Source organism: Phacochoerus africanus, chromosome 3 (assembly GCF_016906955.1).
Source record: "Phacochoerus africanus isolate WHEZ1 chromosome 3, ROS_Pafr_v1, whole genome shotgun sequence".
In the NCBI taxonomy this organism is placed as follows: domain Eukaryota; kingdom Metazoa; phylum Chordata; class Mammalia; order Artiodactyla; family Suidae; genus Phacochoerus; species Phacochoerus africanus.
This window is the reverse complement of record NC_062546.1, coordinates 202,691,383-202,710,277: the sequence shown is the minus strand read 5'-3', so window position 1 is coordinate 202,710,277 and position 18,895 is coordinate 202,691,383. Positions and strand designations below refer to the sequence as shown.

General features: G+C 53.8%; 1 protein-coding gene across 3 annotated transcripts in view; it reads right to left on the bottom strand.

The window, feature by feature from the left end:
- The window catches only part of MLPH (melanophilin), a 50,245-nt gene that overhangs the window by 27,181 nt on the left and 4,169 nt on the right, over positions 1–18,895 (bottom strand). Inside the window, exons 1-2 of one of the 3 annotated variants that reach the window (XM_047773852.1) lie at positions 16,946–17,136; positions 9,973–10,106 (exon numbers count right to left, since the gene is read on the bottom strand). In XM_047773852.1, the coding sequence (XP_047629808.1) occupies positions 9,973–10,082 (110 nt within the window). In that variant the 5' untranslated portion in view covers positions 10,083–10,106; positions 16,946–17,136. Of the gene's footprint in view, positions 1–9,972; positions 10,107–14,953; positions 15,325–16,945; positions 17,137–18,895 lie in introns of those variants that run through there. The other 2 variants (XM_047773853.1, XM_047773854.1) reach the window with 2 other exon arrangements.

Sequence of the window (18,895 nt, the reverse complement as noted above, 5' to 3'; positions counted from 1 at the left end):
AGGAGGGCAAACAGCGGGCAGGACATTCGCTACTGCGGTCTTAGTTCCAGACCCACTGTGATAAAGGGAATATTGCAATAAAGTGAGTCACACGAGTTTTTTGGTTTCCTAGTGCAAATAAAAGTTTTGTTTACACTAAGCTGAAGTCTCTAAGGTGTGAGTAGCCCTATGCTTGAAAATACAATGTACAGACCTTCATTTAAAATATTTTATTGTTGGAGTTCCCGTCGTGGCTCAGTGGTTAATGAATCCAACTAGGAACCATGAGGTTGCGGTTCGATCCCTGGCCTCACTCAGTGGGTTAAGGATCTGGTGTTGCCATGAGTTATGGTGCAGGTTGCAGACGCGGCTCGGACCCCGTGTTGCTGTTGTTGTGGAGTAGGCCAGCAGCTGCAGCTCCCATTAGACTCCTAGCCTGGGAACTTCCATATGCCGTGGTACAGCCCTAAAAAGACAAAAAGACAAGAAAAAAAATTTGTTGTTGAAAATTGCTAACCCTCATCTGAGCCTTCAGCAAGTCATATTTTTTTATTTTTATTTTTATTGCTTTTTAGGGCTGTACCAGTGGCATATGGAGGGAGGTTCCCAGGCTAGGGGTCTAATAGGAGCTCCAGCTGCGTGCCTATACCACAGCCTCAGCAACGCGGGATCTGAGCTGTCTTCCATCTACACCACAGCTCATGGCAATGCTGGATCCTTCACCTACTGAGCAAGGCCAGGAGGGATCAAACCCGCAACCCCATGGTTCCTAGTCGGATTCGTTTCTGCTGCGCCACAAAACGGGAGCTCCGACCAAGTCATGGTCTTTTTGCTGGTGGAAGGTCTGGCCTTAATGCTGGTGACTGCTGACTAGTCAGGGTGGTGCTTGCTGAAAGCTGGGGTCACTGAGCCAATTTCCTAAACTAAGACAGCCATGAAGCTGCACTGGTCGCGTCTTCCTTCCATGACCAATTACTCTGCAGCCTGCAAGGCTGTTTGACAGCATTTTACACACAGTAGAACTTTCAAAATTGGAGCCAATTCTCTCAAACGCTGCTGCTGCTCCATCAACCAGGTTTATGGAATAGTCTAAATCCTTTGTTGTCATTCCAACAGTCTTCACAGCCTCTTCACCAAGAGTAGATTCTATCTCAAGAAACCACTTTCTTTGCTGGTCTGTAAGAAGCAACTTCTCATCCATTCAAGTTGTATTGCGGGATAAATTCAGCCACATCTTCAGGCCCCACTTATTTTTTTTTTTTTTTTTTAGGGCTGCACCTGTGGCATATGGAAGTTCCTGGGCTAGGGCCTGAATCAGAGCTGAAGCTGCAGGCCTACACCACAGTCATGGCAGCCCTGGATGAGAGCTGCATCTGCGACCTACACTGCAGCTTGTGGCAACGCCAGGGATCAAGGCCAGGGATCAAACCTGCACCCTCATGGACACTGCTGGGTTCTTAACCCCCAACAGAGCTAATTCTAGCTCTGTTTCTGCTTCCACCGCATCTGCAGTTATTCCCTCTCCTGAAGTCCCGAACCTCTCAAAGGCATCCAAGGGGGCTGGAATCAACTTCTTCTAAACTCCTAAACTTCTTATAAACATTTCAAAGTGTTGATACTTTGACCTCTTCCCATGAATCACAGATGTTCTTTTTTTTTGTTTATATTTTGGAATGGCTGTTAATATATTTTATTTTTTTAATTTCTAAAAATTTTGTTGGAATATAGTCGACCCACAAAGTTGTATTAATTGGTGCACAGCCAAGCAAGTCAGTTACACACAGACCCATTCCCCTCCAGAGTCTCTTCCCAAACAAGCTACCACACAGAACTGAGTAAATTCCCCTGTGCTACACAGTAGGTCCCCGTCACCCATCTGTCCTGTATACAACGGGCATCACGGATGCACTTCATGGCGTCTCGGATGACGCATCCTTTCTAAAACGTTTTCAATGCACTTTCCCCAGATCCATCAGGGGAATCACTATCTGGCACTACAGCCTCGTGAAGAGTACTTCCTAAAGAATCAGACCTGAAAGTTGAAATCAGTCCTTAATCCATGGGCTGCAGAATGGATGCTGTGTTAGCAGGCATGAAAACAACACTAATTTCTCCCTCTCTCTCTCTTTTTTTTGTCTTTCGTCTTTATGGGGCCGCACCTGTAGCATAGGGAGGTTCCCAGGCTAGGGGTCGAATCGGAGCTGCAGCTGCTGGCCTACACCTCAGCCACAGCAATGCGGGATTTGAGCCACACCTGCGACTTATACCATAGCTCATGGCAATGCCGGATCCTTAACCCACTGAGCAAGGCCAGGGATCAAACCTCATGGATACTAGTCAGATTCATTTCCACGGAGCCACAACGAGAACTCCCCAAACAACACTACCCTTGTCGTCCAGATCCGTCGGAGCTCTTGGGTGACCAGGTGCCTTGTCTATGGGCTTTCATACTTTGCAAGGAATCTTTTTCTGAGCCGTAGGTTTCATCAGTGAGCTTCACATATTCAGTGAAGCAGGCTGTCAACAGACATATGCTGCCATCCAGGCCTTGTTTCATTTTCAGAGCACAGGCAGCGGAGATGGAGCATAATTCTTCAGAGCCCTGGGGGTTTCAGATGGTTAACGAGCACTGGCTTCAACCGAAAAGTCACCAGCGTCATCAGCCCCTACAAGAGAGTCAGCTGGTCCCTCGATGCTCTGACGCCAAGCACTGACTCCTCCCCTCTCACGAGGAAGGTCCTAGGTGCTGCCTAAAATCAAGGTATTGGCAGGACTGGGTCCTTCCAGGAGGCTCTGGGGAAAGTCTGTCCCTTGCCCTTCCCAGCTGCTAGGGGGCACCTGCAGTCCCTGGTTGCTGGCTTCTTCTTCCATTTTCAGAGCCAGCAACGGTGGGCTGAGTCCTTCTCACACTGACCCGTACGCATCCTGTCTCCCATTTCCATCCACTTCCCAGGCCCCTGTGACCACACTGGCCCACCCGGGAACCCAGCATCTTTTCCCGGTGTCCAGACCCCTGATGAGCAGCCTTAACCGCATCTGCGATCTTAGCCCCCTCTGCCGTGGAACCTACGACAGGCTCGGGGGGTCAGGGTACGGGCGTCTCTGGGGGTTCACTATCTGCCGGGGTTCGGAGCGGAACGCGTGAGAGCAGAAAGCCGACTCCCAGCTGCGAGGCTCCAGCATATAAAATCCCCACCCCGAGCCATCGCTGGGAAGAGAGCTGAAGACGCGCTCCCGGGGACCGAAACACGCATTTCAAGGATGGTGCTTAAGAGTCACGTTGCCGTACAGCAGCAGGTGCCGCAACATCCTGAATCAACTACACTTTAATAAAAAAAGGTTTTGAAAAAGACAAGTGAGCAAGAAAGATCTGAGTCACAGAACCGAGAGACAACGTGATGGAAAGGATGCCAACCAAGCGAGACACGAGTGTCAGGGAGCCGAAAGGGGACAGACACAACGTCACAGGGACTGAGGAGCCACGACGGAGTCTGAGGTCCTGATTCTATGGCTAAACATCAGGCATCACCACGAGGGACACAGAAACCCGTGAAAGTTCTCCGAGGCCTTCTGAAGAGACCGACCCAACGATGGCCAGACGGATAAGGAGCAAATACGTGTGGTGACCTGTGAGCGACAGGCCGCTGAGAGGGGGCCCCACAGGAATCCCCCACGGATCCCAGACCAAAGGCTGGGCGGGCAGCTGACCTCCTGTCTCAGCCCCTGTGATTTCAGCGCTGGAGGTGCCTGTCCAAGGGCCACGCCGCCCAGCCCAGGGTGACTTCAAATTCCTCGTTATGATTTATTTATTTTTCAAGCAAGTCCTGGTTTGCCGGCCGTGTCTCACCCCAGGGCATCTTTCGCGGGTAATCGCAGGCATTCGGGTCTGTTTGCAGAGATTACAAACCCACATCACCACCTGTTTGCCTTTCTGGGGAAGGAGCACAGGCCTAATATTTGACTTGCGGGCTGTGCCCTTGAAAACGGGGCGTTCTGTTGAGGCCACCTTCGGTCCTCACCCAGGGACATGAGTCAGCCATGCAGTCTCATTCATCCTTTTTCCACTTAAACACTGGGATTTTGGTGTTTTTCTAATCTGGAAAACTTCTTTATCTTTCTGATTCTAAGACTCTCTTTCCATATCAAGGATAAGAATTTTTGCCATTTGTTAAAACTGTTTCTTCTGATTTTTAAAAAACTTTTCTTTTTAAAATCAGATGTACTTATTTAGTCCACAGTTATCAGTATTTTGCACTGTGATTTCTGCCCGTGTTGTCATAGGTAAGGTTTTCCAGCCGAGATTATGAATCTATTTACCTATACACCCTTTTCTTCCAGGAATTTCCACGGTTTCATGTCATACATTTTTAATAAAATAATAAAAAGTCTGAGCTCAGTTTCCCTCCCTTAGCCACACTCAGTCCACTGTGACTTAACTTTTATTAATCCTTCCTTTTCTTACTGATATGAAATGTTGCCCTTATTGGACTAGAAATTGTTATGTATACTTGGTTGCATTTTAGGGCTTTCATGTTATTTCACTGATTATTGACACCTGTGAAAAGGCCACCTTATTTTCTGATGTGGCATTAACATTTTTTTCTGTCTTTTTAGGGCCGCACCTGTGGCATATGGAGGTTTCCAGGCTAGGGGTCCAATTGGAGCTGCAGCTGCCGACCTACACCACAGCTCACGGCAACGCCGGATCCTTAACCCACTGAGTGAGGCCAGGGATCGAACCCACAACCTCATGGTACCTATTGGATTCGTTAACCACTGTGCCACAATGGGAACTCCAGCCTCAAATATTTTTTATTATCCCAGGGAATAAGTCCCCTCTGCTACTCTTATTTCAACTGCTCCCTCTTACGTCTTTGTTTTTCTGTACTATTTTCTTCACATTCCCTGAATGCCTTGGGAATTCGACATGAATTCCTCAGGAGCCAGCATTTTTGCGGCAGAAGGTTCATCTAAAGAACATGGTATCACTTGTTATAATTTACAATTGGGGGATGTTGTCTAATAATATTCTGTACTGTTCTTCATATGGTTCTTACACATTTCTTAAATGTGTATTTTTAGGTTTCTCATACTTTTATTATAAATAGGATTTTTTTCTATGTATGTTCTAATTTGGTATCTTTGATGTCTAAAAAGGGGACACTGATTTTCTTTTATATTCTTTTATCTTATATAATAAGACTATTCAATTGTCTTCTTGGTTTTGCAGGTAACTATCTTGGGTTTTTATGATCCGCAGGTAACCTCCCTGTCCATCCACATACTACTCATTTTGCTACCTTCTCTAATTGCGTGGGCTAGCACTTCTAGAACATGCTAAACTGGTGGTGAGAAGTGATGACAGAAATGCTTTTCTTGCTTCTAATATTACTTTATCAAGATGGCTGTTGTTTGAATAAATTTTTTTCATCATGTTAAAAAGTATCCTTTTATCCCAATTTATTAATTAAAAAATCATTAGAAATAGCATACTACTAGAGTTCCCGTTGTGGTGCAGCAGAAACGAATCTGACTAGGAACCACGAGGTTGTGGGTTCGATCCCTGGCCTTGCCCAGAGGATTAAGGATCTGGCGTTGCCATGAGCTGTGGTGTACGTCGAAGACTCGGCTTGGATCTGATATTGCTGTGGCTGTGGTGTAGGCTGGCAGCTGTAGCTCCAATTGGACCCCTAGCCTGGGAACCTCCATATGCCGTGGGTGCAGCCCTAAAAAGAAAAAAAAAGAACAAACAAAAAAACCCCCCAAAAACACAGGTTTTGTCTCCTTAGCCAGTGTTGTCCAAAATGACTTTGTGTGATGATGAGAACGTTCAATTTCTGCCTGTGCAGTATGGCAGCCACTACTCATGTGTGTGGCTATTGAAAACTTGACATGTGAAGAATGACACAGAAGAACTGATTTTTAAATGGCATAGAATTAATTTAAATAGGCAGAGGGGGCTGGTGGTTTCCATAATAGACAGGGTAGCCTGAGGCATAGTAACATGATGATTTAACTGGGCTGGAGTTTTCTTCCTTTATTTTTGTTAATATATAGGGCATCAAGGTGAGCCTAATGAATTTTTTTTTTTCCTGGTTTGAAGCAGATAAATAACAAAGGAGTCCTTTATTTTTTGGGCACTTGAAAGATGAAAGATCTGTCCAAGAAAGCATCTGGATCCTGCTCCTTTGAGAAGACATGTCTTTGGCAATTTCTTCCTTTACTGGGCCAGGGGGAAAAAGAGGAGCTTGCAAAGCACCCACAGAGAAAAGCCAGGGGGCGTGGGAAAAGGAACACCAGGGACAGACACGGGGCCGCGAGGAGGGCAGAGTCCCAGGTCGGGGGGGGTGGGTACCGGGGCCGAGAAGGGGCTCCTGACTGGGCCTCTGGGGGTTTCTGCCAGGATGGTCCAGTGCAACATGAGGTAGAGCAAGGATGGGCAGCTCCTTCAAATAAAAGGAGCAAGATGTGCCGGCGTTTAGCCGGATGCACGTTAGGGACAAAGGAAAGCAAAAGAAAGTCTTTCTGTGTTTGTTCGTTTGCTTTGGCTTCTATTCTTATTTTAAGTTTTTTGGGGCCATGCCCGTAGCATGTGGAAGGTCCTAGGGCAGGGATCAAACAAACTCTTGCCACAGCAGCAACAATGCCAGGTCCTTAACCCTGCGCCACCAGGGAACTCCTTGCTTCTGTGTTTTTGTTTCAATACGGTGACTAATTACACTGATATTCCCAGTAGGACAGAGGACAGAGGGAGTGACGGAGGCACTGGGGGCAGAGAGGGAAGGGCCAGGGCAGGGCAGACGGGGGGTGTGGGCTCAAGGAGGCCGAGGTGGGGGCAGTGATGCCTGTAGCCCAGAGCTTTCTGTGAGCGGGTGAGGGGCTGCCAAGGCCTGTGGTCTGGAGGGGGGTGAAGGCTGGAGGAGCCACTGTGGGAGCTCAGGACCTTGCTAAGAACCGGAGAGGAACTTTTGGGCAAGGCTGTGGGCTGGGTTAGATGGGGACCCCAGCCTGCAAGGGTGTAGGACGTGTCCCCTCCAGAGGGGTCCTTAGCGCAAAGCTGTTGGTCACAGCAGTCAGTGCAGGGCCAGCAGGGGCGACAGCAGAGAGCAGCCAGGGGGGTGGGCCACAGAGCAGGAAGGAGCTGATGGGGGGACCCCGGGGGGGGGGTCCGTGGGGTCTAGAAGTCTCAGTGAGGACAGACTGGATTCAGAAGGGAGCATGAGAGCAGAGGCCAAGGGCCGAGCATGGGAGGTGGGGCAAACGTTGGCAGAAGAGGAGCAGTTCTGAGGGATGTCGGGCTGTGGGCGCCTCCGCCCCCAAGGGCAGGGCTGAGGGTCCGCAGGGGGCCGAGGACCGGGGGCCTCACACACGAGGGGCACGGTGGGGGCTGGGGGTGTGGGAGGGACTGTGGGGGGTGCAGCCTGCAGTGTGGGGCTGAGTCGGCCGCGTCCAGATGTGTGTGTCTGTGCAGTTGTGACCCTTGGGGGTGATGTCACACTCTCGTGTCTAAAAGCCTCAAGAAGAGGGAAGCCTCCCTGCCCGCAGCCCCTGGTCAGCGGGGCCTGGGCTCTGCATTTTCCTTCCTCTCAACAAAGCCCTAGTCTTGGGGAATCACCTCCTGAGAAGCCCCATCTCCCTGGGGGGTAGGTGACAGGCTGCTCTCCGGGGGCTCTGCTCACAGCGAAGGAGACCTGCCTCACCCCGAAGCTCTGAGCCTCGTGCAGGCAGGTGAGGGCAGGGACAGCGAGCCCCTCCCCAGCCCCCAGCCCCCCAGGGAGCTGGTTCTCCGACCATGTGCCCAGGCGCCCAAGCCACCTCTGCGCTGGGACTGCCCAGTTAGCCCAAAGCATCCGCCAGAAGAGCCCGTTCCCGCCCCCCACCTTCCCTGCCTTTCTAACTATGTGGGGAACCCGAGAGTCTAAGCTAAAAGTGACAGCAGCCGTGTGCCTGGAGAGGCTGTGATCTTCCCGTAGGAAAAGCCAGGGGGCTCTGTGGCTGAGAGCGTGTGGCCCTCAGCCCTGGGGGTGGGTGGGGGGCTCCAGGCCCAGGCTGAAGCAGAGGGAACTGCTCTGGGGAAAAAAGTAAGCTGGGAATGAGAGGGGGGAGCTCAGAGCGTGGAGAAGCGGGGGTCGGGGGGACAGGGATGGGTGGGGGCAGGGTGGGCAGGGGCGTCGGCCAAGACACCAGGGCGGTGAAAGTGGTTTCAAAACCGAAACCCGGGAGAGGGGGTGATGTGCAGCCCAGGACAGGTGGTGGGGGCACTTGGGGGCGGGCAGCCGGAAGCCTCATGGGGCTGATATAGGCCCCCCACCAGCACCACAGGCTCTGGGCTCCGAGAGCTTGTTTCACCTGATGGGCTGTGGATGTGTGTGAACCCCTCCAGGCGGGACCAGAGGCTCCTTCTCTGCCTCCTCTGGGGCCCCGTCTTCCTCTGTCTTCCCCCCAAACCCGGCCTCGGCGTCTCCTCCAGTCCCAGGCCTCTAAATCCAGGGCTCCGCCCAATAATGCTCCCTCCACCCCCAAACATCTACGACCTTGTCCCTAGAACCCGAGACTGTGTCACCTTACACAGCTCAAGGGACTTGGCAGACGTGATTCAGTTAAGGCTGTGGGATGGGGCATGGTCTGGACTCTCTTGGTGGGACAGTGTCATCGCAAGGAGGGCAGGGAACTCAGAGAGACAGCGGGAGATGGGACAGAAGCAGGGGTCGGGAGAGCCTGGAGGTCAGAAGGCTGATGGCCTGGAGGGTGGGGGAAGGGCAGGAACCTCGGAGTGTGGGCACCTCTAGACGGAAAGCCAGCGCTCAGCCTCTCCCCTGGAGCCTCCAGAAGGAGGGCCACCCGCCACACCTTGATGGTAGGACTTCTGAACCCCAGAGCCAGGAGAGAGACTGGTGTGCAGTAAGCCACTAAGTCTGGTGTGACTAGAGCAGCCAGGCCGTCTGGCGGGCAGCACCCCACTTCGTCTCTCCAGAGCTCCCGCCCAGCGCCGAGCCTGCCCATCCCCTTGATGCCTGGCAGTCCACCCGAGGTCAACACTCTGCCCGTGTCCTGCTTCCTCCCCACCTGCTCCACCCTCGCCTTCCCCGGGTGAGGTGACCCCCCCCCGCCCCCATGACTCAGGCCGAGACTCTGGAGTCACCCTTGACCTGGACACCTCCCGTACCCGAGACCCCACATCCAACCTGTGGGCAAGCTTGCAGGCTCCACCTTCAAAGCCCACCTTGACAGTGTCTCAGTAGCCCCACTGCCTGTGGGGTCTTGTTACTCGCCTGTGCTGGGGGGCATGCCCTGCCCGGGCCCGCAGCCCCGGGCCCGCACCCTCCATGCCTCTGACCGCGTCTCCATCGTTGGCCAGCAGCCTTTCAGGCACGGGCGTGCCTACTTCCCTGACTCGCTCGCGTCTTTGCTCAATGTCTCCTTTGCAACAGGCCGCCTGACCACAAAAGATGCCAACACGAGACCGCAAGGGAGCTAAGCCAAGGTCTGGTGGAGGGATATGCAAGGTGACGGGGTGGGTGCAGCTCAGCCCGGCGGGAAGAGGTGTGCAAAACGGCACCGGGGCATCCACGGCGAGGACGGGCCACCACCCACCCTGGAAAGAAAGGTGTCAGTCTGCCTTTGTCCCAAACGCCCTCGATCCTGGCATCGGGTGTTTCAGCCAGCCTCAAGACTCCCCTGTCCATCACCTTCAGCTCTTTTATTCGTGCAGTGCCGTGGCCTCGGCATCACCTGGCCTAGGGGACAATGTCACCCGGGGCTGGATCGAGCTGAAACCAAACTAGTCAGCGAGCATCTGACTGTTAGGAGGAAATGCACGTCCCCTCGTTTAAATTAAGAAGAGACTGAGGCCAGAGAGCAGGTGTCTCCCAGCCCCGGGCTTCCAGCCAGTGTCCTGCACCCAAGCTTCCGCCGTCTGCCCACCCAGAGGCCCCAAGGGGACGGCCCCTCCAGACCGCAGGGCAGCCCCAGGGCTCAGCTGCGCAGACTTACGCTAGCCTTTCCTCCTCTTTCCTTCGAAGCTCGAAGTCCCGCTGAACCACCTCCCAGATGTGCTTGGCCTCCTCGTCCGTGAGCTTGGAAAGATCCAGTTTTTTCCCCATCTTTGCTTCTGGTCAGGGTCACACCTGGAACCACAGGATGACAGCGGTCAGCCCAGGAAGCCCGCGGATGCGGCCCATTCACAGAAGAAGAGGCAACACGGAAAGTGCCGGTTTCCAGCCTGGGTTAGATGGTTTTCTGGAAACGTGGACAGTGGAAATCAATGAACCCACGTGTGGAATTCCCACGCCCCGGGGCAGACTTCAGATGATGTTATCAGGCCCCTTTCTGAAGACACTGAAGATCCCAATCAATGTCAAAAGGACAAAAGAAGGAACATCCAAATGGCAAAAACTGGAGTTCCCTGGTGGCTCTGTGGGTTAAGGACCTGACATGGTTGCTGTGGTGGTTTGGTTGTTGCTATGATGCAGTTTCAGTCCCTGGCCTGGGAACCTCTGCTTGTTGCAGGTGTGGCCAAAAAACCCAAACCAATCCTCCCCCCAAAAAACCCCCCAAACCCCAAACCAAATGTCAAATACCAAGATAAGCAGAGCTTCGCCACTTTGCTCGCTGCTCAAAGTGGGTGCTCTTTGGACCAGAGCATCTCCTGGAACCTGTTAGACATGCAGATTCCCAGGCCCTGCCCCAGCCTCCTGATGCCGAATCTGCATTTCATCAAGATCCTCCGATCGCGCTCTGCCTGTCTCCCCACCCCCCGCCCCCACTGCGCACACTCCTCGGACATCGCTTCACACGTCACATATCACCATGACGACGGTGACTTCTCCCGGGGTCGCGGGGGTGCTCCTCTGTGCTCCCGCCTCCCTGGTCTCAGCTGGCCATCCAGGGGCCCCTGGGACAGAGGCTGTGGCTGCTACACACAGGCCAGCCCCGCTCTGGGCACCAAGGCTGTGGGAAGATTCTGCTGGGGAGACGGTTTCCCTTCAGGAAGCTGAACGTTCGAGGAGAACCTGTGTGTCTTCAGCGCGTCTTTTATTCTTTTTCTTTTTAGGGCTGCACATGCAGCATATGGAACTTCCCAGGCTAGGGGTCCAATCGGAGCTACAGCTGCCGGCCTACACCACAGCCACAGCAACGAGGGATCTGGGCCACATCTGTGACCTACTCCACAGGTTGCAGCAATGCCAGATCCTTAACCCACTGAGCAAGGCCAGGGATCAAATCTGCATCCTTGTGGACACTATGTCGGGTTCTTTACCCATTAAGCCATAATGGGAACTCCTTTAGCAAGTTTTCCTTTGGCGGCCTACAACACAGCTCACCCAAGTGCCAGATCCTCAACTCACTGAACCAGGCCGGGGATGGAACACGAGTCCTCATGGATACTAGTCGGGTTCATTACCCCTGAGGCACCATGGGAAATCCCTGCCTTTTTTTTTTTTTAATTATTGTTTTTTTTTTTTTTTTTTGCCTGCTCCTGCTGAAGTTCCTGCCTGGGCCAGGAATCAAACCCAGGCCGCAGCAATGACAAAGGCAGATCCTTAACTGCTAAGCCACCAGGGAACTCCCGGTTACTTAGGAAAAGTGACATTGTCTGAGCAACACTCAAGACACCCGTTAAAATGAAAATTTCCACAGAGATCCTATGGCTGTCAATTAACTGTTTCCTGACTTGTGTCTTAAAATCGGTGAAAGATAATTTCTGAAATTTTTTTGCACCGATCCCGCCCCATTTCCACCTTCAAGCCCCAGCTGACAGTGTACGATGGGTTACGGGGCTGCCCTGGGGTGCAGGACACGAAAACATCAAGACACAACTGATGCCTCATGTTCCCCAGGGCACAGAGTTTCTGGGTTTTAAAAACTAGGACAGCAAGTTATTTGATGGAGGACTGGGGTTTATTCATTTTTAAAAACAATTCTATCCTGAGAAGCACATTCACTGAAATTCTGTTTCCGAAGCCGATAAAAGCCGTGACCATCGGCTGAGTTATTCCCTTTCCCTCTCCTAAGGAAACGTCACTTCAAGTAAGGGAAATACTGCAAAGATGAGGGAGAAAAGCACAGCAGAAGGAAACAAGTGTATTTTTCTTGTCACGCAAACGTTACCACGGCAGAGTGCGCCAGTGACCGAGAAGCGGATGGATATGCACAGGTCACACGGGTGCGTCAGGACCGCGGCCCAGGGCTTCACTTTCAGAGGACGCCATCCCCCCTGGGCGCCCCCTCCAGCCTGTTCCTTCTGTCTGATGCTCTTTTCTAGGGAGGATGGTACTTGGGCTCCCAGCTCAGATAACCACGGTGACTGAGGCCAGGGAACGGACAGAAGCTGGACCAGGGAGGGTCCGGGTACCACTGCCAGGGGAAGATCCCAGGTGGGCTACCCACTGCCTGGAGTGAGACTGGGCAGAAACCCGCTGAGATGTGAACAGGGGCAGCGGACGGCCCCACGAGCTTAGAGGGGACCACGGCAGCGTGGCTTAGCACCATTTTGGAGGTTCCAGTGATGACCCTGAGTTGTTATGGGAGGGAGACATATCCACTCTGCCCCGTTGAATAAAGCCAGAGTGGCAGAATATACATTTTCAAAAACAAGCATCCCCCAGAGCTAAACCAAGAACAGACTGTAGGTACTTTATGGATGAGACGTCATCTGAAAAATTTTACTCTGGTGCCCGTTTTTTATTTTTATTTTTTTGCTTTTTAGGGCCGCACCCACAGCAGATGGATGTTCCCAAGCTAGGGGTCGAATCGGAGCCATAGCTACTGGCCTACACCACAGCCACAGTAGCTCGGGATCCGAGCCACGTCTGCGACCTACACCACAGCTCACGGCAATGCCAGATCTTTAACCCAGTGAGCGAGGCCAGGGATCGAACCTGCGTCCTCATGGATGCTGGTCAAATTTGTTAACCGCTGAGCCACAACAGGAACTCCTCTGGTGCCTATTTTCAGCCCCTGCCCAGCAACTGGGTGGGCAGGAGGTGCAGGGTCAAGAAGGGAGGAAGATTCCAAAGTTTAGCTGCGCCCTCTAGGACACTGTGCCGCTACACAGCAAGGGGATGCTCCCGGGATGTATGTTCCTAGGACAGCCGGGCTCGAGAGCCTGAGGCCTGTGACATGGGTCTTTATACACTGTGATCAAATCTTCCCACTCAGTGAATTAATGAAAGGCAGAAGTTTAAAGCCTTTTAAAAACTACCTTTAGAAAAGAGAATCTTAAATCGAATGACGAGTGTGTTTTCAGCATTTGAAATGTACAAATCGGAGTCCCCTGGTGGCTCAGTGGGTTAAGGATCCGGCATTGATATTGCTGTGGTGCAGGTTCTATCCCTGGCCCGGGAACTTCCTCATGCCATGGGTGTGGCCAAAAAATACATAAAGCAAAAGTCACAGGCAGCTGGGGAGTGTGCTGCCAGCACCCCTTCCGGCTGGCGTCAGGCTGGTACCTTCATGGGGGCAGCTGGGGTGTGGTGGAAAGGTGCCCCCCTGCCAGGGGCTGCCATGCCTATGGTTCAACTGCGCAGGTTCACGGAGGGGACGGCCTTTCAGCACAGTCATCTCGCCCATCAACCCCGACTCTGCTCCATCACTGAGACCCTGATGTGACCTGGTACCCCTCCACCGTCAAGGGAGACCATGAGCACAGAGGATATGCTGGACCCATGGAAGGTGCGAGGCTCTGGGCCTGCCCAGGGCCTGCAGGAACCTCCCAGGGCGTGCGTGCTGGCAGGCAGCTCCACCAGACTCTTGCCAGTCCTGGCTCCATTTCAGGGTAGATAACGCCTGTCATGAGGTTCCTGAACAAAACACTTTCAATTTGCGCCTGTTCCATAGCTCAGATTTAATCACCTTTTTGATCGCTGAGACTGTGAGCCTTCCCCAACCGTTTAAAAGCTATAATGGAGAAAAGAGAGGGTCACACGGAAGTTAATGAGTTGGAGAGAGATCGTGGAACTGGTTTTATAAAATGCATGTCCTGGAGTTCCTGTTACGGTGCAGTGGTAAACGAATCCGACTAGGCACCATGAGGTTGCAGGTTCGGTCCCTGGCCTTGCTCAGTGGGTTAAGGATCCAGTGTTGCCGTGAGCTGGGGTGTAGGTTGCAGATGCGGCTTGGATCCTGTGTTGCTGTGGCTGTGGTGTAGGCCAGCAGCTGCAGCTCCGATGAGACCCCTAGCCTGGGAACCTCCATATGCCATGGGAGCAGCCCTGGAAAAGGCAAAAAGACAAAAAATAAAATAAAATAATAAAGTAAAATAAAATAAAATAAAATAAAATAAAATAAAATAAAATAAAATAAAATGCATGTCCTGAACCCAGACCACTGAATATCAATGCTGTATCATCTTTTCTCAGGCAAAGAGTTGAGGTCATATTTTGGCTGCATTAAAGGGAGATCTGGTGTGGGGGGGAAATGCCTCCTACACAAAGCTTCCAGTGGCCCCCTGAGCCTGGGAACAATGGCAGTGACGAGGAGTCACCGTCTGAGCAGATTGCCAGCAGAGCTCTTCAAAGTTCCTGGTTAAATGCCTCAACACAGTGCCAGGAATCTCCCTGACTCAGAATCAGGTGGGCGACTCTTGCTGATAGAGGTGTGGGCACATTCCTGAGGCAAAGCCCAGGTGCCAACTACGGGGCCACTGCATTGACCCTTTGTGGCTGTTCCCATGTGCTGCCGGCAGAGCTGGCCTGTGTGGTTAGTTCTGAGGGCAGTGCCTGCTGCCCGCTGGTAGGAACCATGCCCTCCAGGCTTGTCAGCTGCAAAATGAGCACATCCCGCCCAGAAGGTCCGCCACTCCCTGCAGGTGCACCAGGCACCCTTGCGGTGCAGCTGGAGGTTTTGGAATCATTCCAGCAGCAACGGCACAGGGCGGGCGCCCTGCAGCGTGCCACCCCCCTGCCCATTCTCTGCTCTGCCAGCTTCCTGGGAAGTGGCTGGAAACCCTGTTTACATGGCCATCGGTCTGTACCTGCAGCTAAAGCCCAGCTGTCGACTCCACAGCAAGGGCGGGCGGGTCCCAGGCCCCAGGGTGGGGCCGAAAGTCGGGAGCTGGGTTCCTATCACGGTGCAGGCACCAGCTGGCCCTGCTCCCTGGGACGAGTGCCCTTCTCCTCTCTGTCCAAGGACGGCAGTTGGGCTCCATGACCTTTCTGGTCCTCCCCAGGCCTGGTGATGCCAGGATGTCAGGATCACAGAGAGAGCCTACAGGCTGGGTGGAGGGGAGAGGGCTTTTCCTCCAGTGGTTGCTTCTGGAAAGATCAAGACATAGAGCCCTAGGAGGCGGGAGCTGGGGCGCCCATGAGCAATCCCCCTACTGTCACCCCAGGGCACCAAAGTCACCCTTCTGAGTAGACCCCCAGGTTCTGGAGCCTCTTCGCCTCCCCCCGCAGCCTCCCACCAGACCCACTGAGCCGCCTTTGATGCTTCAGCCACTGGCGCCTTCATCCGCGGTACCCACCCGTCTGTCTCGCTCCTCGCTTGCTCCTTCTTCGACTTGTAACCTGCTGTCGGCTCCTTCTAGTGCATTTTTTATCTCAGTCATTGAATTTTGGACCTCTGCTTGTTTAATCTTTACATCTTCTACTTAATGTATCGATCTTTGCCTCCAGTTTTTTGGGTTTTTTTCCCCCAAGATCTCGGATCATTTTTACTATCATTATTCTAAAGCCTTTTTCATGGAGGCTGCTAATCTCCAGTTGACTGGGCTTTTTTTCTGGGGTTTTGAGCAATTCCCTCATCTGGCTTATATTCCTCTGTCTTGTCTTTTTGCAGTTTTCCGTCCGGGCTCCTTTTTGCAGGCTAGAGGCTTTGTGGCCCTCTTGCTACTGGTGTCTGCCCCCTTGTCACTGATGCCGTAATCCGTAAGTCCCTCTGACTTCTCGTCTGTGAGCCTGGGTTTGTCTCCAGTCAATACTGTGAGGTGCCTACATCCAGATTCCGGGCATGGGGAGCACAGGGACCGAGGCTTGGGGCTTGGATCTAGGGCGGGAGGCCCTGGCGACTCAGAGACGGGGGTCTTGCCCAGGAAAGCTCTGGCTTTGGGAGGTCGGCGGGGGTGGGGGGGGTGGAGAGACAACTCAGGGGAGGGGTGGATGCCAGGACAGAGGTGAGTGGGCTGAACCCAGGTGCCAAAGTCACTGCTCTGCTGCCACGATCAGCAAGCCCTGGCCCTCTCCCTGGGGCTTCATGACCATGGGCAGTGCCACCTCTGCACCTAAGGGCTAGTGGGGGCCTCAACTCTCCCTTAACCTTCCAACCTTTCAGAAATATGTGACGAAGATTTTCAAAAAACACACATAAAATGCAAAGGCCCCAACCCAACTGGAAACAAAAAGTGTGGTTTTCAACACTCAGCTAAGGTGAGAGAGTCCAAGCCTGTTGGGATCTTAGAAGACAAGGGAGCCAGTGCCCACTAAGCGATCCCATAGGCCCAGCCCCTTCTCACAGCTCTGTAAGAAGGTGGGTGGGCCGGTCTGGGGACCTGACACAAACAAAAGACAATTCCACAAAAACTGGGGCTTTCAGAGGACTGGAAATCCAGGATGCCTTCTCCCCAGCAGACACCCCCGAGCCTGCACCTCCTTGCAGGAGGACTTCTTCTGCAAACAGCCTGGGACCTGAGAGCTCCATCCTGAGTGAGTCCGCCAAGCCCACAGCCTCAGGCTGCTCTGCAGACAGATCTGCCACAGGGCCTCTGGTTAAACCACTGCTTTGCCCCAAATGGGCGCCCAGAGGATCCAGACCAGTCTCATCTGGTTCTCCGGGTGGGGCGGGGTGTGGGTTTGGGGTTCGGTGGGCCGGGCACGTTCTCCTCAACAGCTGGGACGGTGGGCTGGGGGCTGCTGGGGGCGTTTTCACTCAGCGGAGCTGCGCTTATCACCGTCGCCCCTCTCTGATCCTGGGGACGCCGTCCTGGGTGCCACCCAGGCCCCTCTTTGATTCTCCCTCTCTCCCAACTCACCGACTCCTTTCCGGTGCGTGCAGGCCCTGGCCGGGCCCCTCGGGGGTGGTCTCTTCGGTCCCGCTGGGCTGGGGAGAGGGAGGCGACCAGGCCGGGCGTCAGGTCACTGTGCACTGAGGCCAGGCGGGCTGATCCGGGCCAGGCAGGGCGCAGGGCGCAGGGCGCACGGCGAGGCAGGGGCGAGGTCCCCGGCCGCCCTCCGGAGTCACGAGGCCCGCGGCCCGCCCCGCCCAGCTCCGGGAGCGCCGGGCACCTCCGGGTGCCAGCCAAGGGCGGGGCGGGCACCCCAGGCGCCGCACTGGAGTGGGAAGCACAGGGCAGGGCGGGGCCAGGGGCTCCTCGCCCCATGCCGACTCCGAGAGGAAGGCGGCGGCGGGGAGAGAGGGCTGAGCCCACGCCGGGCGGGTCCGTGACTTTCCCCGGGTGATGCGGACGCCGCGGTCCCGCCCGCAGCGCAAAGGGACCCGCCAGGCTTTGGCGCCCTCGGAGCGCGTGGTACCGCGTTTACCTCCCTTCCCACCTCTGCAGGGAGAACGCTCCTTACTCTGGCTTGCCAGATGGGAAAACCGAGGCTCAGGAAAGCGCCTTCCCCAAAGCCACCGGCTAACACGTGGGGACGCCACCTGGTAAGTGGGACTTTGGATCCAGGATTTCCTGCGGTAGATCCGCGCCCCTCCACGCCTTCCCTCCTGCCTGGACGCGGCTGGAACGCGAAGCCCGAGCGCCAGTAGGCCGGCGGCTGGCCAGGCACCTGAGACCTTGTCCGCCAGGAAAAACCGCTCAAGTCACAGCTGCGGCTCCCTGCGGAGTCAACTTCTGCGCGCAGACCCGGCGCGTGCGCGTGAGGATGCGCTGCTGGGCGGCGGGAGGACGCGGTGCTGGGAACCTGCTTTGAGCTCCCGCGCCATCCCCTCGCTCTCCTTGTCCGGATTCGCGCTCACGGGACTGCAAACCCAGAGCGTCCCAAACACCGCCACGAGCTCCAACCCACTGTGCCTGCTTTGCCATCCCCAATCTCTTGGATCATAAGGGCATCGGCTTCTCCCTCTCCCTTCCAGAGTTGGGTGCATCAGAGCCCTCTCCCCTCTTCCCTCTCAGGTTTACGAAAAAAAGATCAAAGGAAAAGTACAGTCTTTCCCCCCATGAAATTCCCCCCCTTTTGAAACTTTCCATGTTTGCAACGTGGGAATAGGAGTAAGTAAGCCCGGATGTGGTCAGTGCTGTGAGGTGAACAGACGCTGCCATCTCCATTTCGCAGAAGAGGCAACTCTACCTGTAGGATCTTTGCCATGTCACGTTGGAGAATCTATAGGGCGCTTTCAAAAGCAGGGAAAAGCACTGCCCAGCCCTTGGGTATTTCAGGCCCCTGGGCTGCACTGGAGCTCCAGCCAAACACCACCAACGGGTGGGGTCCAAACCTGGAAGGGGGTGCCAGTGACGCTTAACCCAGAGCTCAGACACCCTATGCGCTGGTTCTTATGTCTTTCGTTTCCTTATCATATACTTCATTTTTGCTTCTCAAATGAAAAAACCCCTTAAGAACTCGTATCAGGACTATAAGTCCTTAAGGGCAGAATTTAAAAAGACTTTTTGTCTTTCATTTTAAAAAACTGTAGTTGATTTTGGAGTTCCTGTCGCGGCGCAGTGGTTAATGAATCTGACTAGGAACCATGAGGCTGCGGGTTTGATCCCTGGCCTTGCTCAGTGGGTTAAGGATTCAGCGTTACCCCAAGCTGTGGTGTAGGTCACAGATGTGGCTCAGATCCCGCATTGCTGTGGCTCTGTGGTAGGCCAGCAGCTACAGCTCTGATTAGACCCCTAGCCTGGGAACCTCCACATGCCATGGGAGCGGTCCTAGAAAAGTCAAAAAGGCGAAAAAAAAAATTGTAGTTGATTTACAGTGTTGTGTTAGATTCAGGTGTACAGCAAAGTGATTATATATATAGTTTT